Source organism: Lepidothrix coronata, unplaced genomic scaffold (genome assembly GCF_001604755.1).
Source record: "Lepidothrix coronata isolate B3197 unplaced genomic scaffold, Lepidothrix_coronata-1.0 Scaffold61, whole genome shotgun sequence".
In the NCBI taxonomy this organism is placed as follows: Eukaryota; Metazoa; Chordata; class Aves; order Passeriformes; family Pipridae; genus Lepidothrix; species Lepidothrix coronata.
Window position 1 is genome coordinate 1774617 of NW_016690241.1, and position 23254 is coordinate 1797870.

The window sequence follows — 23254 nt, forward strand, 5'->3', positions numbered from 1 at the left end:
CGGAGGTGGTTTCCCCACTTCCCTCTGTCCCTGGCCGGCTGCAAGGCAGACGGAGGAAGGTCGGCTCCCCCCATCCGGGAGCGGCGAGCGGCGCCGCGGGGGAGGCGGGCAGGGAATGCCGCCGGCGCTGGGCGTGCGGGGGGCGGGGAGCGCGGGGCGGCGGCCGGGCCTGGCTTTATAGGGAGCGAGGGGAGGCGGCGTCTGCAGGAGGGGAGCGGAGGAGGCGGTTCTCTTCCCATTCCCATTCCCGCCGTGCGAGTGCGGGGTTGGCGGCGGCGGGGTGGCCATGGCGTCCATGGCGGCGGCGATCGCCGCCTCCCGCACGGCGGTGATGAACGGGAACCGGCCGCTGGACGAGCGGGAGCGCAAGCGGTTCAGCTACTTCTCCTCGCTGAGCCCCATGGCGCGCAAGATCATGGCTGAGAAGGAGCGGATCCGCGAGCGCTACGGGCCCGAGTGGGAGCGGCTGCCGCCCCGGCAGCAGGACGAGATCATCGACAAGTGCCTGGTGGAGCCGCACGTCCAGGCCCGCTACGCCGCGCACCGCGGCGCCGCCCGCCCGCCCGCGCCGCCCCCCTCCTACCCCAGCCTGCGCCTCAACACCGGGCAGAAGGTGGTGCGCTTCGGAGACGAGGTACCGCGGGGGCCGCGCCGCGACAGGGCACCGAGGGGAGGGGGCGCCGGCGGGTCTGGGGCGAGCGGCGCTCCCCACCCATGGCTCCGCCGCCCGGGCGGGGCGGCCGCAGCCTTGCCCCAGCTGCCGCTGCTCCTGCTCGCCGGTGCCGCCGGCGCTGGGCTGCAGAGGGTCGCGAGTGTTCCTCGCCGTCGGCATCATCCCCCCTCACTGGGGGGAGTTGTCCCGGTGGTGAGGTTTGTTCCTTTCCCGGCTCCCCGACTTTGCGCGAGGGCGGGATGTTACACCGCGCGCGGGGGGACTCGGTCACACTGTAAAAGCGGGGAAGGCGCCAGCGACGGTAACGCTGGAGTGGGTTTTGCAGAACGGGGACTTGAAGAAGAGGCCAGTTCCAGCTGCCCCGACAGCGGGGCATGGCCCTGGCTGGCGCTGGGCATAGTCCCTTGCTGAAAATAGGCTGTAGGGAATGTTTACATTCAATTAAGTCTCTTCCTTTTTGTTTCTAGTTTTAGACACAGTTAAAAATACAACACTGAAAACATTCCAGCTCTTGGCATGTTTGACACCTTAAAAAAATGCAGCCTGCTCCATGTCACATGCCAGGAAAAACAAGGGTGTGGAAAGATAGATGGCACAAAGTATGGATTTCGAACCTTTTGAGAGCCGTCTATCTAATGGCAAAGCGTGGCAGCCCTTCTGGAAATCCATAGGTATAAGGGTACCCGGTCTGGAGCAGTGGGTCATGTTACCTAGTGCGATCCCTTAAAGAGGAAGGTCTAACAATGCTTGAAGAGACCTGACAGTGCTCTTCAGATACTGTGTCTCTTATTCTGTGTATTGTTTCCCTTTGTTTTCTTTTCTTTTACATTTCTGTATGATTACAGAGCCAGTCTCTTTCCCTATGTTCATATAATAACTTGCAGTGACCTATTGTTAATTAACTCAAGTGGCTTCTACCAGAAAAAAAACCCATAATCTCCTTCTGTATTTGTAATCATCAATCCAATTTAAAGAGAACAGTGCTACTTTTAGCCTCCTCTCCAATATCCCTTGCAATAGGATCTATAGGAAGCATATGAGGCACATTGATTCTGGGCATCATGGTTCCCAAGGAGCTTTGTGCTAGAAGACTGCTCCCTGTGTTTCACCTGTCAGGAAGGTGTGATGTTGTGCCGCGCGCACATCGTATCTAAAGTTAGAGAACACAGGGTCAAACTCAGTTTTGTTTAGTCTGTGATACCCAAAATTCTAGGTAAATATTTAATAGTAATGGTGAAAGAGAGGTATAGAAGAACACAAGACAACAAATTTGATTGTGCAAACAAACTTTGAAGGGAAATTTAAAAGTTAGTTGTGAAAGTTGTGACTGTAAATACGTTCAGCTTTCCCAGTCTCAGAGAGCTCTGGTATGCTTTCTGCTTTGAATTATGTGGATCTGGAAGGAAAGCAAGCGTGTTGTAGGCTGTTGTGCTGTACTGTATGGAAATTATAATTTCCCACTTGACAAAACAGCTAGAGAGTCCATCTGAAATTCAGCAAGCTGTTTTCTTTCCCCTCTTTTCCCCAAATGCAGTTACAAAATGCATAGTATTAGCGTTTCTGTTGCCATTAATCAAAGAATTCATCAAAATACTTGATACGAAGTATTTAATTTTGGAAGCATCCGCCTCAACTGACTTCCTCCTTGACTTCTAAGCAGAAGTTAATATAAATCGCTTCTCTGAAGAAAAGAGATTCCACTCGTTTTGGCATCCTCAATTTCCATTTTAGTTCTTCCAACTGCACTATTGAGCCTTGGAACCTTTCCTGGCTCTTCATCTGATAGCTTCCTCTCCCCTGGCTCCCTTGCTGGCATTCGACCTGATTGTTGGACATTTGCCCTGGCTCACTAATTGTTCCTCCTTGTCCTGCTGTTGCAGAGCTACTGTGGCCAGTCTCTTGCCATTTCAGTTCAGCTTTCCAGGCTTGCAAGTGCTTGGCCTACAGAGCTTTATTATCTTCTTGTCTTCTGGTCTAACAGCTTACTGAGTTGTGCTCCTGCTGTCTTTGTAAGACGTAACTGCTACATGTACTGTGGTCACCCAGCCCTTGCTCAGGGCAATTAGATTGGTCCTGGCTGCTGTCCCTGTCTATCGATGTATGGTATCCAAAGGCAAGGAAATGGAGAGTAGTCTGCATACCTCAGAATCACTTGTTGATTTTGCAGCACTTTCAGTGAGAGTGTTTTGATCTGGTGATGTTCTTGCTGACACCTACTCCAGAGGTTTCAAGTTTCCAGACACAGCTCATCTTCCCTGTTAACTGATGTTGAAATCTGTAGTGATCTACCTGTGCTTGCTTAAGCATGGAAATTTTATCTCTTTCACCTCATGTTCTTTAGAGGTCTAGGGAGAAAGCAAACCAAGGAAGAATGATGAAGATACTGATTTACCCGTCCAGGCCTCTCACCATTTCAGTCCCACTTTCATGCATTTGACCACTTTCATATGGTGGTCCAGAGGATATATGTAGTGGTCTCGTATCTCTGGACAGTTGGTTCCCTCTTTCTCGCTCCCACCATTTCACATATATCTTTTCTAACACCAAATTTATCTCCTGAACTCATAGCCCAGGACTGTAAGTTCTCAAACTATAAGCATCTCTTACATTTTCAAAACACCTTTCAGTATGCTGGCTGTGTGGGAAGGGTGTTAGAGAAAATAGATGTGCGGTAACAGGACCATGGCATCCTGCAGCCATGATCCAGTCATTTTGTAATGTTAGAGCACTGCAGCACCATGTGTGACTCTTAGCAAATGCCTAAAGTCAGCTGAATGCCACTGCTTCTTCTCTTCCATTATCTTATGCTCATTGCAGCATCACCAGCCATGGAGTTAATAACCGAAGCTGTGCAGGCACTGTGAACGCGGGTCCCAAAGACTATTTGTGCCAGGACACCAGAGCTGCTCTTTTAATCTCCCATCTTGCTGTCAAAGAACTGAAGGTATTTTTAAAAGTCTCGAAAAGCTTGATGAAAGAAACTGAAGTACAGGAGTTAGGCTCCTTGATTCCCCAAGCAGCATTTCTCTCAAGCAGAGTTGGATTGGGTGGCACCCAGTTCTGCTTGGCAGTTGTACCTGTGAGCACCACGCTGTCGTGGTGAGGGTGCATGCAAGCACTAACCAGCCATTACGTGTCCACCATCAGCCTCACAGTGTCAAGCTAAGACTTCCTGTTTGAGATGAACCCCAGAATACATCAGCTCAATAGCCTTGATGGGGTTGCAGGACCCAGTATTCTCTAACACCTCCTGCTAGAAAAATCCAACATCCCTTACCTCTCTGTCTTGTTCTGTTTTCTAGAGTTGGCTCGTCTAGGTCGTATTTTTCATCTCTTCTAGGCTGGTAGGGTCATTTAATGACCCCATGAAATAAGTTTTGTTCTGTTTACTGAAGATTGACTCGCTACCATCACACATGAGCCCAGCACCAGGAGATTATTTGTTGCTTCACCACAATTTTCTGTATCTAGACAGTCTAGACCTCTTGACTGAGGGCTTTTGGAGGCTGCGACCTTCAAACAGAGCTTCCTCTTTCCTAACAAGCCTCCAATTACTGGCATTTCTCCATTCATGTCTAATGCCCGCAGCGGTAGAAAAGAAGGTTAACTGAACGGAGGAAAATCTGAAAATAGAAACCAGGATTGAATATGAATGTAATATAAATTGATTATTTTTGAAATGTGTCATAAGTTATGAGAGGAACCAGTGGAAAACCAGAGTGTATAAGAGGCTACCACCCTTTGCCTGCTGTAGTGGTCAGCCTTTGTTAAGCGGCTGGTTTGGTGTTAGTTGGTGCCACTGGATCCTGTTTGATTCAGTGAAAGTTTAGATAGTAGTTTACAACAAGTTCTCACTGTTCTCTTAATACTGTCCCTCTTTATCCATAAGTGTGTGACATACACGTGGATTCAAGGTCTGATTTTTCTTTTTTTAAATTTTTTTTTCTTTAAATGGATATTCAATATTTGAGCAGTATTCAGTAGCTCAAAGAGTTGGACTTGAAATAACTAAATTTTTCATTGAAGTAAATGCCATATGCTTTAAGAAGTAGTAAGCATTTTATGTGGAGCAAAGACAGGTAGGAGACTTCAGTTAGCTTCATTGATCGTCTTTTAATAGGGAAGCTTGACTTATCTACCTGAAGGCAGATATGGTATTTTGTTTTGCTTAGCCTTAAGAACTTTGGCACCAAGAAAAGGATCAACCCTTTTACCTCCCTACTTAAAAATGCCTTAAAGCAACAAATAGTCAATAGAGCAAAAACTTTTATGTTGGGCCTGTTAGAGACTTGTGCTTTTTAAAAAACGAAAAATGCAGGGCAGCTTTTGAGTGCAGTTAAACCCTGAAACCCAGCAAGTCCTGTTCTGATAATACTTCCAAGATGCATTTGTTGGTGGGTTTGTGACTTTCCCACTTACTGACAGCTGTACTGAGCAACAGTCATGTCAGATACGCAGGCATTTTTCTACCAGTGTCTTCCATTTTGAAATTCAGATGCTGTTTTGCAACAAGCTGCCTACATACAGCAAATGTAGTTTGTGATTCTTTATATATTTTGCAGCTGGTTGTTGAAGTCAAGTGTATGACCAGATTTTTGCCTCTCTCTCTCTTTTTTCTTGTCTTTTTCAGCTCTGAAATACGTTGCATGAGGCCCCATTTCTTACAAATAGGTTCTTTCTTTAACACTGGTGAACAAAAGTTTATTTATTTGCCTTCTTTCTGGAAGAAGGCTTTGTTGTGTACTGGAAACAAAAGCTGATCAGATATGGATCTTTCCTAATCTATGTTGATGATAAATAGCCTTGAGGCCTTTTTCTCTAGAATTTTCACTCATAATTCTCTTTTGTTAATATTGAAATAGTTGATTATTTTGCTCCCAGTTTTTTCAAATGTATAAGAATTTGTTTATTCTACGTCAGAGTTATTTCTCATATTTTGTTGATGACAAACATGAATCAGGCACTTCAGGTAGGCAACTAATGAAGTGTAATCTCTGGCTTCTCACTTGTTCCTCTTCATGTCCTCTGTGTGAGGGCACAAGAGGTGGAGGCCACAAACTTCCTTCCCTTCCCTGGCAATGGACAGAACTCGTCAACTGTCTCCTTCATCCTGCCCTGAAGTACACTTCAAATAACCACAGACATCACCTTCTTGAAGGTTTGTATCCTCAAACCATGTCTTTTATTCTTTGCTATGTCCTATGGAAGATCTCTTGAAAGTGGACAGAGCTCCTCAGACTTACTGGCTCTGAGGTGTGCTGGGCTGTGCAGTCCAAGATACAATGAGCCATCCTTTTAAGAAAAACAAATCTATGGTCCTTTTCTTTTAGGGAACTGCTCATGCCTAACAAATGTCTACTAATTCCAGCTTTTGAAATAGTCTATGAAAGTCTTAGATTTTATCTCTAACCTGAACTTTTTAACAACTGGTACCAAAATACTGTTAATTCATTTCAAGAGCTTTTTGTTTACCTATGCTGGAGGTTGAGGTTACAAGTTGAGGTTCCAACAGGTGCAATGATGGTTGAGAAGACATCAGATTCTATGAAATGGGAGACTGACTCGCTTTGCCCTGTAGGTAATGATGTATCCTGCTGCATGATGATCTCATACCTTCACTCTGCCTTCTCCATGCTGCTTTACTATCCCTTTGTGGTCAGTCTCACAACAGTGGTGTCATCACTGAGTTGAGAGTGTGCAGAAAGTATTGGGTGAAGAGGTCCCTCCCGGTGCTGTCTAACTTGCCCCAGATACAGGAAAATAAAGAACTGGATGTCTTGCATCAAGGACAAGGATGGTCTTGGCTTGCACCCAAGTTTAAAACTGGTCCACAGCTGGTTTGCTTGTCCTGTAAATGGCAAGAAGACAGAGCTTCCTTTAAATTCCTAAGGTAAAACCCACTGGCAACTATGCCTACATGTCTGGAGCTTTAAGATGCTGTGACAGCATATAGGAGTGTTACAGTGTTCTCTGAACTTCATTTGTGTCCTTTACTGTTGTGGTTGAAATCAAGTACTGATTTTTCCAGACTCCATGTGGACAGAAGGGTTATAGTCCTGCCTTGTGTGTGAGACTCAATCCAATGGTTGGGTTGTCCCATCTCTCTTCCCTTTCAGACTGTGATTCTTGTCATATGTGCTTCAGAGGCAAATGATATAGTCCTAAAATGAGTTTGAAATAGTTTGATACACCTTCTGTGAGGCATCACACACTGAGTGGTGTGGCATGCCCATGCGGTCAGCAGCACAGTGCAAATACTGATAGATACTAAAAAGCAGACTTTTATTGCCTTTGTTTTCTTTAAATGTTAGTACATCTGAGTATCTGTTTCCTGGAATGAGAGAACCTGGTATTACATTTGTGTTCTTGGCAAAAATTTCCTTTACCAAATTTCCTTTTTGGCCAGAATGTGGGATCCAGCAGAGTCCAGGCTTTTCCTCTTAGATGGTCTCTATCAGCCCAGTTCTTTCTAAGAGCATGGGATCATCCTTATATATACCACAAATGCTTTGCTGCGAGAAACCCTGTGCTTCACAGATGAGTAATAGTTGGAGAATGACATGTTTTCTTGTTTAGGACATGGTTTCAGACATTTTTAATTGTGATCTCATAGCTCTTGGCCAGCAAAATCTGCCTAGGGTGAAATAAGATGGCAAATCAAGAGAATGCTATCAGATGTCTGAGAAATACATTTATATAAAGGCAGAGGTCACAAATAAGAAGAAAAGAGCAGTCATAGTGAGATGTGGGGTTCCTGTGTTGTCTTAAATCACGGTATAGTTCTGTTATTCTCTGAACAGCAGGAGTATGAAAGTCCTGCATGGTTACTCCTGGCCTTTCTCTTTCCATACGGTATTCCAACTCCCATTCCTTTCTTATATACTGGGGTGGCCAAACAGGGATATACTCAGTATGGAAAGTGCCACTCACAGCCTCTACCAACATGACCGTCCAGTGTACCAGTGAGACCCAGCCATGACTAGGAATAGAAATGCAATAGGTTTGTTTTAAGTCTTCAAAAAATATGAAATACAGTAATTTTTTTATTATTTCACTCCTTTTTTCAATGTGGGTCATGTATTTCTGGAGGGCATGCTGTGTATGAAGAGATTATTTAAATTTCTCAAATCGGGATTATTTTCAGAAATATACCTTCTTAAAAGAATTGATTTGAGATTGGGATTTTACTCTATCGATGTCATTTGGCTCTTTCAACACCACTGAATTCTTACTTCAGACCAGCCATCATTGAAGTAGCATGATTATGTGTTTTGTCAGGGCTGGATCCAGCTGTGGCTTGTCCTGATGGCTGCACAGCTGTTTCACTGCCATGTGACTGCCTGGTTGTGCACATGCTCTTCGGTTTGCCAAGGGGAGGAAATGGGACTTTATTTCCCTTTCTCCTTTTCTTTTTTCTGTCCCTGTGTGTTGCTAGTGGCTACCAAAGAAATGCCTAGTAGAAAACTGGAAATATAATACATCTTAAAGCTATTTGTTGAGAAGCCATTTCAAGTAGTTTAGACCGGGTTAAACCTTTGTATATTTTGTAGATTAAATTGGTATAGTATTGATAACCTTCCCCTCAGAGAACTTGCTTTCAGTCAGTCCTAAAATGTAATCAGCGCCATCTTCAAGTAGGGCTTTCACTTTTTAGCAAGTTGTGTGGTAGTGGTTGTTACAGTTCCAGCAGTGTAATGTAATGTCATCTGTATGATGCTTCCCAGCAGGTAAAGTTGTTGTTCTGATTTTTAGTCATTCTTGAATTTTATTTCAGGACATAACTTGGCAAGATGAACACTCAGCTCCATTCTCCTGGGAAACGAAGGTAACTATGCAGTAATTTTACTTTTAATGTTGGTCTGTCATTTTATACTTTTCCTTATGCATTTATGGTCTTCATTTTGATACTCGATAGACTAATATCACCTTTATTCTACAAGAGCTGTGTAAAGTGACTATCCTGCAAATGATACAGAACTGATGTACTTTGATTTACATCAACAGAAACACAAAATGGGACTTCATGAACTAAGTTTCTGGCTTCAAGTGCAGGTGTAAAACTGATTAATTACAAATTATTTAATTTTTCATTGCAAACTTTTTAATCAACTTTCCATGTTTATCAGATATTGTATAAAACATAACCATATTTCACTTTGGCAGTCAGGCGTAAACTGGCTAGGAAATGGGGTGAGAAAGTTGCAGGTATCTAGTAACTTGATTGGATTTTTTTCTTAAGGCCTGTCTTATGCTTCATCTTTTTATTATGACCTAGAATGTTGTCCTACAACAAATGTAATGAAACTTGTTGACCTGAGGCTATGATACAAGCATTATGTTATTACATCTCCAAAAGGCACCTCCTTCAAAAAAGAATGTGGTGGGTTTTTTTTTCTTTCTGTGGTGGTTCGGTTTGGGAGTTGTTGTGTTGCTGTTTTTCACCTCTCACTTTACTGCTGGTATTTTGTTAAAGTATTATTTACGATGGGATTCTCATATACCTAACATGGAGCCAGAGTTCTCCATCTTTCTGAACATGCAGTTTGAGGAAATATGGTTGTACCATGTTTGTGGTGGAAAATCAAGCTTAATTCTTCTTGTTGAAGAAATTCTGGGAGCAAAACCACAGCTCATTGCCTTTCTCAGCTGTGTATGGGGAACATATTAATTTAATCATACATTTCAGACTTTGTGTTCTCTGTCAGAGAAAGCTGCTTCTGCCCTATTCCCTGTTTTTATTTTGTTTTGGCTTGGGTTTTTTTTTGCCCTTGAACTATGTAGATAATCATGTATGAGCTTATGAATATAATCTTAGCCTAATGCAGAGTAATTATTTGGAAATGCCAGTGAACACTAAATTAATTTGGTTGACCCTTGCCCTCCCTGCTCAAGGTCACTGCCTGTAGCCAGCACCCCATCTGTGCTTTGCAGAAGCTGATTAACCTCTAACTTGATGTGGCTCCTGGGTCCTGGCAGCCTACAGTGCCGTGGTTTAAGAGAAACCAATGCCAGTCTTCACTTGCCTTAAAATTCCCTTATAAGCTGTGATGGTTCAGGAACCAGTGGAAAATTTCCTGCAGTGGAAGCTTGATAGCTCAGGCAAGTCCTCCTGTCTTTCAGAACCTTTAGAAGAAACAGCCACTGGCTCTTAGTATAATATCAGAGGTTTTTTAACATGAGTGTACTTGGGTGAAGCTGCCAAGAAAGGAAAAGCTGTGAGAAAAGTGTGGACCTCATTGACAATAAGGTGTAATAAATCATATGCTGGAGACAGCATTGTTGTGTCTCCTCTATTTTTCGGTATGAATCAAAAAACTCAGGTTTGGGAACGTGGCAGCTGTAATCATATTTTTATGTTCTGTCTTGATAATACTTTGTAAGTTCTGAATACTTGAACTTCCTGGAGGATAATGCTTCGTGTAATGTGCTGACTGGTGATCCAAATTGAGATGCATCTGCATTTGAATGGATTTTCTCTTTAATTGATACTCTTTTTCTTTTTAATGCTTGTATGTCTAGTGAAGGATTTTTGAACCCAACCTGTGGTTTATCACTTACTGATTAATATTATTTCTACTGTCCTCCTACTGTTTCAAAATGAGGGACCCAAGTGGATAGATGAACTAGTTTCATCCTTTACTGTAATGAATGGAGGATCATAGAATGATATGGGACCACCCGTGTGCCTGCTGAAAAGAAGTGAGGTGGGGAGGAGGTTGCTTTAGAAGTAGTTATCATGGCTGATGAAGCTGTGCTTCCCTCTCCCCCGCTCCCTGCTTGCTGACCAGGGATAAAAGCTGTGCCTCAGCTGTAGGTTGAAAAGTTGCCTGACCTTTTTCTCTAGCAAAACTCTAGGGAATCCATTTTGTCTGGCTTTACAGGGTGTGGGTTGATTGGTTTCTGTGGGTGCTTCATTTTGGTTTTAATTCGGTACCTCATATTGTATCAGTCTGTCAGCCAAATCCTTCAGCTGCTGAGTCTTCCTTTTCTAAAGGTGGAGATCTTGCTTCATGCTTACTCTTAGATCTCTTCCCTAACCAGTACTTTAATAAGGTGATACTGGAAGGCAATTTTCCCATGAGGTACCAGCTGAGGAAAAAGTATCCTTGCTGAACTGGTCCCACGTGAGGAAACCTGAATGAGCTGTTCAGTAAGGTTGATGTGTTGTAATGCACGTGCGATGTCTTGTGAGCCAAATCTGTTCCTCCAGTTATTTAAGGCCATCAGGCTCTTTCCATTCCATGAGCTCTATCCCGTGAAGGGTTAGTCTTTCCACAATATTCTTTCCCCTGATCTCACTTTAATGCCTTCAATGTGCATGAATGTGCTCTGTTTTACCCAAGGAAAGTAATGTGGCTTTTGTAGAGCAAAATAAAGATGTAAATAAGTAAAACCACTAGGCTTTTTTTTTTTTTTTTAACAGTGAGACTCAGAAAAATAAAACAGCAAAATCAGTATTTGTAACTAACATGAGGGAAACTAAGAGGGTAATGAGAAGAGTAGAGAGCATGTACTCTCCCAAGATGAAGCCTCTCAGGTGTTACAGTGATGCCAGTGGGGATTCTAGGTAAGGATAGGGGATTCTAGGGGATTAGGTAAGGATAAATTTTTCTTATAGGAGCTAGTGCAATGGATTCCCTAATTCCATGGCTGTCAAACTTACCCAGAGGAGAGTACTAAATTGCGGTCATTTTGGGCAGAACATTGTTGAAGGGCTTGATAACTTCACTTGTGTCAAAAATAAGCTTTCTGTGTTCTCATTTTAAACACAAATGTGAGATATGGCTTAAGTCATCTTATCACAGCAAACACTTGCATGAGTGTCTCCACTATTTTTAGCGGTTTGATGTGTATTTCTTGTCTTACCTTTTTATTTTTAAATCCTCAAACAAATCAAAGTAGAAATACCATGTAAATTGCTGAGTTAGCTGTTTGACAGCATTAAAAATAATATTTTTAGTAGATAATGATATCACTTCTCGGAAGGAAAACTACTTGGGAAGCAATGAGTTCTCTTGGCACTGCAAATAGGCTGACATTTTAAAACCAGAGATTGAATTGGAGGGAGTGATTTGGTTCATGGGTGGAGCCCTCATGGACATAATGTCTTGAAATGTGGGTTACATTTTTAAATGGAGCTCTAGCCAGGTTTATGAATTCAGGGCGTTCTATTTATGGCTTCAGGTTTACGTGAGATGAAAGACGACATTTTGGCTGAGTTTAGCCTTTGAGGTTTCTTGGTTTGTTTGAAGTAAAAATTCAGTGAAACTCAGCATGGACCTCAAGATATAAATGGAAAACAAGAATCATGCCTGCGTTTGGAAATAAAATTTCTCTGCAACTCTTCCTGAACTGAGAACTTCGTGGGTTTTGTGGTTTTGGTTTGTTTGTTTGTTTTTTTAATAATTTAATAATGGGCAGAAAATATCATTTCAGTCTGCCACCTCAGTTAACACACTGATTGCACTGAGCAGCATGGGAGTAAGTTGGAATCTATTTCTAATTCATGCTATTAATGAAAACAGGTTTTATTCCAAATGCTTGAAATTGACACATGCATATCTAAAAATTTGTTTTTCTTGATACAGGTAGAATAATTGCCAGCTCTCTTCTATTTTCCACAGACCATCAGCTATTTGTTGAAAAGAAAAGCCTTCACTGTGTGTTTAAAACAAACAAACCAACCAAAAAAAGCAAAACAAGGAAGTGTCAAGCTTCAATCCCTTCAATAATCTGTTTTCTGCCTCCATGTCTGAATTCCCTAATTATATTGCTACAGAAGTGATCTAATCCTAGCAATGATTTAGGAAGAGAAAAATTGCACTTATAAAGAAACATGGTTTGCAAACTGTTTCCCTTATCTAAAACTAAAAGACAGACTTCAGTATCCTTCTTCATACAAGTCCTAGTTGTGGAGGATTTTGTTTTGTTTTAAATAGGAAAAAAGTTCAAGAAAAGAGTTTTTTCCTTCCTTTGCTTAGCAGCCTGATATTATAATTGTTTGTTATAAACTATAATTTGGTGTAATTATTTTTGCCAAGCAGCCATAATGGCAGTGCTTCCTTGGAAGGAAAAAAGCGTGATCCCTGAGGTTTTGGGATTAGCCTTCCCTTTAAAACACATTTAAAACACGCTGCTGTAAGACCACTGTTGACTATTAGTTCTTGAGCAAAAAAAACCCAACTTGTGGTAATAGAAACTATGTGCAATGTTTATTTTATTCTACATGGCCAAGTGTTCTCAGCTGAGGATTCAGTTACCTGCATCACTCTTTAGACAGTTGTTTTTGGGCATAAAACCGGGCATGTACCAGATACTGTCAGCATCAGCTGGCTCAAGCTAGATGGTAGCAGTGGCAGACTAGAATGCAGTTCATATCACCAAAGAGTATATAATGTAATTTCCTCCAGAGATCCATGCTATATATGTTTGGCATTGTCTTTCTGTAGGGACTAAAATTACTTAGATTGGTTTTGAGTACTTGGCTCTATTTTTTTGCCCTTGCAATTTGCCTCTGCTGACCTAACGATTTCCTTCTGACTGAAAAGATCCTAAAAACACCCACGATGTGCACAGGAGATAAAGCAAAAACTGCAACTACTTTGAGTCCCATATTTATTTTGGTTTTGTCCATTCAGCAAAGCAAAGTCATCTTCTAAATCTTTTTAAAGTTGGCTTTCTTACCTCTGCATTTATTAGTCTGTGCTTAAAACAAGTTGCTTTTGACAGTGTTTCTGCAGTTTTTTCTCAACAATTTGGATTTTTCAGCCTGCCAAGGAAAACAATTTGTTTTGGCTGTATTTGCGTGACTGCTTAGTAAAATACTACACATTCCTGATGAGTGAATAAGATGCTTAAAAAGTTCCTGGGTTCTTTGTGGTCATCTTGTTTTTAATATAGACTTATGAACTGAGACCTGATTTCATACAGTATTATTAAATCATGACATTCTCAGTGTGTGGTGCCTCTCTTTCAGAATACATTGTTTCTCATGAGTATATACAGCCACTAGTATGATTTGGTGGATTATTGCTGCCTTGAGACTGAAGCTTAGTCTAAATTTTTTAATCCAATAAACAAAAGTCCTAAATACCTTAATATCATCTTTTTAAGGAAAGATGGACATACAACTAAAAACTGCAATTTATACTATTATTCATATTTATTATTCAGAAAAATGATCAAGACAGGGCAGCCTTTATTTGAACCCTTGCAGTGGTTTGGGACCAGAGGGATAAGACCAAAAAGAACACAGACTTCCAGGTTTACTCTGCCTCAAAATACTTCTTAGTGCATGCTTTCACATGCTCTCTCTCCCCCCTCTCTCTTAATGTGTTGAGAAAGATTTGCTCTTGCAACATCTTGAAAATACTACTGCTGTTAATAGCTTTTATTTGAATTCCAATAACTTCTAGAAATTGCAGTTGGGACCTCACTAGCCTGTCTGTAAACTCTTGAGAGTTTCTGGGCTGAATAGTTCCCAGAAATACAATTTGGACAAAGGGTAGGAAAAAGAAAATAATTTTATTTTATTCCTTAGATAGAGAATTATAAGTACAGAAACTGCAGCTCATTTAAAGTCATACAAAATCTATGAAAGCAGTGGGGGACTGAAGCCCTGTCTCTAGAATCCCAAACGGTGCCTAAATGACAATTCACTTTTGATCATGAAATCATATCCCAGTGTTCAGTGTTTGCTTCCCCAAGGTGGCAGCTAGTAGAGTGCCACAGGCACCCTTCCACTGCTGAATGCTACGTATGCCAGTGCAGCTCACAGCAACTCTGCCTCAGCCTGAGGAAAGCGAGCGCACACTGTGACCCTTGACAGGCGAGCTGCTGCCCTAATATTGACTGGGGCCAGGAGAGATGCTATTCTCATGGTTGGCAAACCTTAAGGAAAAGGAAATGGTTTTTTTTTTAAGGGGGTAACTGTCTTTTAAATATTGTTTCCTTTTTTCTCCTGCTGACGCAACCAATTGCCAATTTGCAATCTGATGTAAAAAACTGAGAGCAGAACACTAATTAAAATCACATTTGTAGTGTCTAGTGACTCATTAGAGTGTTCAGCACTATTCATTACTTAGATGTCAGCATAGGGTGTTTCACACATGAGTCTTCTCCATCTCTGTGTGAAATTATCTTCCTACTTATGATGCTGTTCTGTTATTTGGTTTGTTTTATCTTGCGGGGGAGGGTGTTTTATTGCCAATTTTTTTACTTGAAAGATACTGCCTATTAATCATTTTCTTTCATTAGCTTAGGGGCTTAGTTGTGTTAAGTAACCTCAAAAGTCAAATAGAAGCATTATATATTTCAAGGAATACAGAATATCTTGCGGCTGGTCCACAGAAGTTCTTGGCTTCTTGAGCTAAATGCTAGAAGCAGAATTATACATCTGACCTCACGGAGCTGTATTTACATCATGCTGAGATGCAGTGCTTTCAGAACCTGTCAGGGTAGTCTTATCTTCTTTACCTTCCTTGTGGGAGAACGCAAACTCCTGAAGAAATATTTTCATTTGGATTATTCCATGTCAGATTATGAACTGTTTGATCTCCAAAGCATACCATGATACAAGTATGCAATCTTAAATGTCAGGTGGCCCTGTCTTCTAAAATGGAAAGGTACACTCCATGATCTCCATACTAAGAGGACAAAAAGGACATCTTCTTCAGAACATGCATCCATGAGCAGGTTGGAAAGGCACAACTGCTTGAAGTTGTGCTGCAGTGTCACACTCTAGAAGCGATGTGCCACTTCCAAACCAGACCTCTGAGTTGATATTTGGAGCCATAAAAAAGAACATAAAATATATCTTTAGCTCCACAGTCCAAGAACTTCTCAGGAGGCCTGGCTTTGCTTGTCTGTCTTACTGACATTGAAATGCAGAGCCATCTTGTTGGTTTACTTTTTCTAATTTTTGTTCTAACAGACCCCTGCTTCCCTTCCGTCGGTGTTTTTTTGGGTTTTATTTCCAACACTGTCCTGGTGGATCTGGGGTTGTGATAGCCTCTCTGCCCTCTGGGCACTGACCTTCCCTCTCTCTTGGGCTGGAGGGTGAAGGAATCATTCTACTGAAAGTGACTCCTGCTGTGGTGGCCTTTAGCTACTGTCATCCCTAGTGTGAGCCCTGGGACAGTCTACTCAGAAGGCAGCTGACTGCTGAAGGATAAAAAGTAGCACTGTTTTAATTCCTACATGACAAGTCGTACACAATTTAGGCTTTCCAAGATGGAATTTTTTTTTAATCTGTCTTTTATTTTTCCTTTTGGATAGTAGAGAAGTGCAGGTCTATTTTATATTGTGTTATGGGTTTTTTAAGCTGGAATTTTATCAGTTCTAAAGTCGTAAAGCGTCTTAACTTCAGGGTGATAAATCGCTATTCAGTACTGCTGCCAAATGAGCTTAGGCAAATAAATCCCTATATTTTAATGTAAGGAATGGCAGTCACTGTAAATAATCCTCAACACCAGTGCATCTATAATTTGTTTATGCAAAATTTATCTAAGGATAAATCTTCTGCGCTTAGGTTTACGTCATGACTTTTGTTGAAAAAAAAAATTGGAGCACCACGGTTTTCGTCTTAGTTTTTTGCACGGGTGTTGAGCTGTTTGGTAAGAGTTGTGTGTATCCTTGCACTCACCTTACTCTAGCTGAGCTATAATTATTTCCAGCTTATTTATGTTCTGCATCTTTTGATAACAGTATATTCTTAGTGAAAACATGGAGCTTGGTGCTTCCTTGCCTATAACCTTGGAAAACTAATATATCTAATTCTTTAGAAAGGTCAGAAGTAAGTCCATGAGTCAAATTATGTGTAGGCAGCTGCTGACTGTTTAAAAAAAATTGTTTTATAAATAATCAGTTGCTGGGTTAACAGTTGCTCTTTGATGAGAAGTTTCAGAATATTAACTACTACTCGTGTGAGACCTGCTAGAACTAAGTCCCTTTGAACTTAACATGCACAATAATGTAGGACTCGAGATCAAACATTTCTAGTGAAAATGATATGCAACTGGGACTTGTTTTAGAATCAGGCCCATACATACTATTGCAGTTTTATTCAGAAAGGCTGGGTAATGAAGTAGAATGGGAAAAAACATCACAAATCTGTAATGAACTTCTAAAGTATCTATTAACCATTTGCAGGAAAAGTTACAGCTCGTCTGAGTTTTTTCAAATCCACTCAGGCAACAGCATAGCTGTAACAGTAAATGCAATTTTTATATTTTTTTTGCATTATTTGTTCCATTTTACAAACAAAAGTCTAGACATTAGGTTGTTCTTTCCTGGCACTTGCTATGGTGCTGTCTGTGCTCCTAAAGATGGTTACATGTTTCTCAGAGTGAAATAAGGCTTAACTTTTATTAGCCTAAAGAGTGTGCAACTAGTTGACAATCATTTTACTGAAGTGGTGGTAAGTAAAATGAACATTTTGAAGTACTGTTAGCTTTCAGGTGACTTTTGCAAGATCTGTATCATGCATTAACTGTGGACACTTGCTTCCTTGACCCAGTGTTACCTATCAGAAATGACTAGCTATTTGCACTGCAAGTAAAAACAAAACAAGGTTCTGGAATAGGTGAAGAACTGGTCCTGCTGGAGATGTTTCTTTTCCTTCAGAGGTGCATTAGAATTGTAAAATGACTTGCCTGTGCATACCCACTACATCTAACCCTTTATCTTGGAAGTAGGTGGAATTGTAGCCAACTATTTCAAAGGCTGTAGTGGAAGATTGTCTTTTAAACTACACTGTAAAGCTTTTTTTGCTTAATATTTTCATGTAAAACATCTATGATTTTCAAAATACATCTGCAGCTGTTCTGATGTTTTAGTGTCGCTCTTCTAATGTTTTAGTGGTGTGCATGCACTGAGTAACTCGAATATGATTGCCTGATTGCTTTCTCTGACTAATCTGCAGCAGGTCTAGGACTTTTATATTTGCTTGCACTTCAGACTTTTAAAAATTATTATTTTTATGAAACTACAAAAATAGACATTTATTGAGAAAATAAGTTAGCTTTGCTGTGTACCTGTTGTCTGGGAGTTGCCTCACTGTGGGCAAAGGTGTTACCTATATGCATCAAGGTCGGAAGGTCAAAACTATCATCGCGAGAGGCTTTGAAATACTGTTTTTCTTTAACCCTTAACAGAGTCAGATGGAGTTCAGCGTTGCATCTCTATCCATACAAGAACAAGGTGGTGCCCAGATGCAAAATGAACAGAGGCAGCCTGTTAAAGCAGCACCTGGCGTCCAAGTCCCTAAATCTTCTCAGGCCAATAAGACCCCTGGCTCTGATGGGTTGATAGCACCCAGAAAGGAAGAGGAGTCCTCTTTCTGGAAGATAAATGCAGAGCGCTCAAAGTTTGAAGGAGACAAGTCTGAGTTCCAGTCCCTGACCCCCAGCCAGATCAAGTCCATGGAGAAAGGAGAGAAACCTCTTCCCTCTTTTTACAGACAAGAGTCTACTCCAAAGGAGATGACAAAAGCTGAGAAGCCGAGCATAACTAAACCAGAGAAGTCTGTTGCCCCCAGCCTACCTTCCGTATCTCTCGAATGGGAGAAACCTCGACCTTCTCAACTCCCCACTAGTTCTCTAGATGACTTCTTTCTTCCTGACCCACCACAGGATCTGGCATCATCTAGGACAAACAAGGAAGATACTGATGGGACTATACTTACAGACCCACAAATGCCTGGACAGGTAAGTACTGCTATATCCACTGTCCTTAGATTTAAAAACTGTATAGTACATTAAAATCTGAGAGGGCCACTCTCAAAGATCGGGGACTCCATAAAGCTTGATGGCTTTTTATCTTTCAAATGTGAAGGAGTCTATTTAACCTTTTGTTTAAAAGTTTAACACATTAACTTGAATTAAATATTTTTTAACACATAGGATAAAGGCATAATTTAAATATAACACCAGAAATGCTGACAAGGCACCCAGTGGCTAATTGACAGCAAGCTACCTAGTAACATGCTATATAAAGTAAAAGAGGTTGTGCGGGTTTCTTTTGGTTGAGTGTGGGGTTTTTTTGTTTGGTTGGTTTGGTTTGTTTTTAGTTTTTTTTGAAACAGCAAAACACTTAATGGAAAGAATAAATTTTTAACTTGAAAAGTAGATAAGCTGGAGTCTAGGCTGGGATACTTTATTGGTACACACAGCATAGTAGTGAATGGTGAACTAGTTTCTCAGATGTTTCAGGCAGTAGCCTGACAGCCACTTCCCAGTGCTTTGTCCCAGGCAGCTGGGCTGCTTTCAAATGTGTTTTCTCTTAAAATCCAAAATAGAAATAGAGTGAGCTTCCAGAATTAGCTTTCTGAATGTTTTTTTAATAAAAAAACCCAAACAACCCAACAACAAAAAATAACCTTAAGCAGCTCAATAGCCAATTGAAGCTATTTTAAAAGCAGATGCTGAGATGCTGATCTGTGAGAAAAGAAAGGGATCAGCAGGATATGACATAATGAAGGAAAGAAAAGAAAGAGATCTGAAGCCTGAAAACTGTGAAGTAGGGAAGAGGAGCGGTTCTTCAAACAGAGCTGCGCTGTTCTGTTTGTAATCTATGGCATCACTCTGGCAATAGCCTGACACATTACTGTACATCTTCAGCACATGGCATAACTTTTTCTCTACTATATTTTCCAAACTGTGATTGTTTAAATTCTGAACAAGATTATGTAAGGTCAGAAAGATACAGAATGAGGTAGCTTGTCGCAAGAGAAGTGGCAGCACTTAGGAGAGAACAATACTTAAGCCACTTCAGTATTTGAAGCCCTATGATTAGTTATTTTTTTCTGAAGCTAAGAGATAATGCTTATTGAGCTGTTCTGCTGCAAATTGTGACCATGGTAGTCCTCTAATTTAATTAAAGGCTTTAACTTGTTTTCCTACAAATTAATGATTTGCTAGTTTTAATTCCTTTGGGAATTTTTTCAAGCTAACTGAAACAGTTTGATAAGCCTGATTTTTCTCTCCGTGGAAAAACACACCCCCCATGTCAAAATGGGAACAGAGTAGCAGAGAATTTTATGTATTATAGAATTTTCTTCCTTTCCTCTCCTCTGAATTTTCTTCCCTGTTCTGGGAAGCCATGCTCTGGGAAGATAATGCAGAGACTCACCTGTGCCTTTTGAATACTTTTCCTGAACACTAAAATCACTTCAAATGTCATGGCTAAGAGTGAAACACTACAGGAGGGAGCATGTTCTTGATAGCCTAGTAAATAACTTGTCATCAAAGTTTAAACTGTGTAGTTTCCTGGAAACAACCGACTATAATTGCAACAGACAATCTGTTGAATTAGTGATGCTTCTCTTCTGTGTTTGTTTCATTCTCTGCAATTCCCACTCTAGTCTAAAAGATTGATCTTTATGAATTTTTCCATAAGGAGAAAAATAAGTTTTTGACTGCAGCCCATGAAAAGAATTTTATTTTTATCTGCAATTGCCTTTAAATGGCCATTGTGAGTATTTTTCCATGTCTGGCATTTTATGGTGTAGGTATTTAGGTGTCTAGAGCAAGGCAAAGACCTTGAAATATTGACAGACAACATTTTAAATTTTATTTTGTAGATAGGCAGTCAAATACTGAGTTTGTAATACCATAATTAACAACTACATATTATTTCTTTTTTTTTTTTTCCCTTCCAGACTAGTACAAGCAATGTTATCTTGAAGACTGGCTTTGATTTTCTGGACAACTGGTAAAAGATACTTCAAAACAGATCAAACCAATTTTGAGGAAGGAGTGGAATACCTTTCTCCTTGTATGTTAATTTACTAGAATTTGTGTCTTTTTCTAGAAGTAACTTTCAAACTCTTAAATGTTGCCTTTGTATAAACTTTTGTAACACCATATTCAGTTTTGTTTTTTAAACAGTGATAGAAGTGTGGTTTCATTTGGATATTTTTTTAATATCTCTTAAAATTTTTGGTAGCTACTGTATTGAGAGAATGGGAGAAGTTACCATACACATATTAAAGAAACACAAATGAGAGTTTCTGTATCCTACAAATGGAACCTGCAGGACCAGATTGCTGTTTTCAATCAAAACCTTGCTAGCATGGCTTGTAAGAAATAGTGTTGCACGTGCAGTGGTTCCAAGTAAGAAAATCATTCCATACTTCAGATAGCTAGCAAAAGTAGTATGAAAAACAAACATACAGAATTCCATTGAATTATAGATTTTGTTTTGTTTGAAAGTTACTTTTGTACCACTTATTGAAAACACTTTTCTTCTGAAGAGGGCAAAGGCATTGCCAAAATGATTGGTCCAAAGAAGCACTGTGTTTGTACCCTACAAATCTGCTATAATAACATAAGAGTGTTAGAAAAATGATATGTGGAAATGACAGGTGTTTCTGCTCTCTGGATTAAAGACTTGGGGGTGGGTAGAGGGGACTGGAACAACAACTAATGAATTGGCGAAATTCTTCAGGGAACACAAGCCTAACAATTTCACTGCCTCCTTACTAGAGCATAACTCTTCATAATACTAGTGCTGGAACTACAGCACTGGAGAATTTCTGGAGTGTAGATTACCTTTATGTCAGGAAACCACTATGTTTATGGGAGGTCATAGCAGCGTAAGGCTTTTTTGTTTTTAAGCAGCTTATCGTCTCAAGGACTCATCAACTTTGGTGCTTTTTCCTCCTTGTGGGTACATTCTCTTTAGTGTTCAACATCTGGGTTACATTTGTTCCTGAGGTGCAGAGAGGCATCTCAAGGTGGCCCTCAGCAGTCTTGCCTCCAGTTCTGCTTTTGAATGATCTTTGGTGTTTAAAATGTAGAGAACAAGAGTAGCTGTCATTTGAATCTGTCGTCTCTGAAATGCAGCATGATTTACACACTGATTCTCACTGTGTTTACCTCACCTTGAAGCCTTAATTCCCCTACGCACAGCCAGTGACTGGTCTGCTCCAATGCCAAAGGTTTGACTTTTCCCTTTACCTCAGCAATAGTCCCATAGCATTTGTTTGGGGTAGAAGGCAAAACACAGGGCTCTAATGGGTCCCAGCCAAGGCTATAAGAAGGTCACCATCTCCTAGACCATAGTTGTGCTAGGCTTCTCATGGATTAGCACTTGACATTTGGTTTGGTGCCAGGGGCAGTTACATGTGCAGAATTGGATGCAGCAGGACTTTTTTCTACCTGTTACAGGAAGAGTTTGAAATGTCCTGGAAGAATCTTTACCTCTAATTGGTGTGCTGCTTTCTCTGAACAAACAGTGTGCTGATAGAGCATTAAAACTTACTTGTTGATCAAGGAAAATGCTGTAAGTATGTCTCTCCTTCCACTCCTCCTCGAACCCCTCACTCCCCAAAAAAATTGAACCACCAAGGCCAAACCTTCCAATTTTTCTAGTGTTTTCTTAAGTGGTTTCTTAGCTAAAGGGGAAGATTGCCACAGAGTGGAAGTCATTGAATAGTCTTATTTACAGACTTCTGAAAGCATATTTACATTCTTCCTGAGTTGTACAAACTCCTGTAATTCATGGATATTATCTCTGCATTCAGCAGTTCAGAAAGTACTCGTTGTTACCATCCTAGACTTTTCTGCTGTTTTTTAATTAGCTGCAGTTTTTTAGCATTTGCTACAAGCATCCAGCACTAATATAGCTTAGAACAACTTTAGCACAAATTCTTTAGGTGTATAATTAGCATTGACTCGCACCTTTTTTCAAAGCTGACAAATGTTAATCTTGGGGTTTACAGTTACCAGTGAATCTAGTTTTCTGTACATTGAGCTGCTGAAAAGTTCTAAATCCAAAATGAAGATGCAAATTCTAATCTTCTTGTGATTTGGGGAGATCTGAAAATGAAGTCTTCTACTGTTGAGGAGTGTTACATTAAATCTCTGCTAAATACCTTAAAGCTTCTTAGGGAAGAACCTTGACTGCCTGTCTCTTCCATTGGCTAACTCGACCCTAAGACACATTGGGACCAGCTGGTAGAACATGCTGCAGAACTTTTTACTTATCCTGGTAGATTTTTCCTGTGCTTAACAAGAGTTGATGCTCCTTCTTTCTTGAATATGTTTTTATTAAACATTCTTACAAAAAAATTGTACTTGGTCACATTTTATATTAACAGTGTTTTAATAAAGTCACTTTAAATAAAACGTTTGAGGCTGTTGTGGTGCTCTGTGCGATGTCCCATATACTCTGCTTTCGTCAGTGCCATTGGAGTTGTTTGTGGCATCTTGAATCTTCCTGAGAGGCTGCCAAGAATGATTTGATCTAGAACTTACAAGCTGAATTTTTTAGGTCAGGAAAAAAGAAATCAACACGCTTCAGCTATTTTTTCAAGGTGTTAAGTGAATCTTTTGGGAAACTATCCTTGCTTTACTATTTCATCTGACAGCTGGGGACAAGGTGAGATTTTGGAAAGACTAAAATCTACTTGTACTTCACTGTAATAGACTTAAACCTAACACACACTCCCCCCTCAATATCTTCAGGTAATCCAAAGCAGTATCTGGATCATTACTGCAGGTGCAATTTGAAAACTCATATCGTGGTTTAGCCCCAGCTGTCAACTAAACACCACACAGCTGTTTCTTCACTTCCTCAAGC

General features: G+C 40.6%; 1 protein-coding gene across 1 annotated transcript; it reads left to right on the forward strand.

Moving 5' to 3' along the window:
• Positions 1 to 212: 212 nt before the first annotated feature.
• On the forward strand, positions 213 to 22800 carry CUNH1orf198 (chromosome unknown C1orf198 homolog). The gene is made up of 4 exons (XM_017817622.1): positions 213 to 634; positions 8448 to 8498; positions 17827 to 18378; positions 20331 to 22800. The coding sequence occupies exons 1-4, from the start codon at positions 287 to 289 to the stop codon at positions 20385 to 20387; spliced, it is 1008 nt and encodes a 335-aa protein (XP_017673111.1). The 5' UTR covers positions 213 to 286; the 3' UTR covers positions 20388 to 22800.
• Positions 22801 to 23254: the final 454 nt, after the last annotated feature.

Excerpts from the sequence above, each read along its gene's own strand:
- CUNH1orf198 (XM_017817622.1), top strand. The coding sequence starts at position 287 with ATGGCGTCCATGGCGGCGGCGATCGCCGCCTCCCGCACGGCGGTGATG. Across the intron at positions 8,499-17,826 it reads CATTCTCCTGGGAAACGAAG|AGTCAGATGGAGTTCAGCGT; the intron begins GTAACTATGCAG and ends AACCCTTAACAG. Across the intron at positions 18,379-20,330 it reads ACCCACAAATGCCTGGACAG|ACTAGTACAAGCAATGTTAT; the intron begins GTAAGTACTGCT and ends TTTCCCTTCCAG.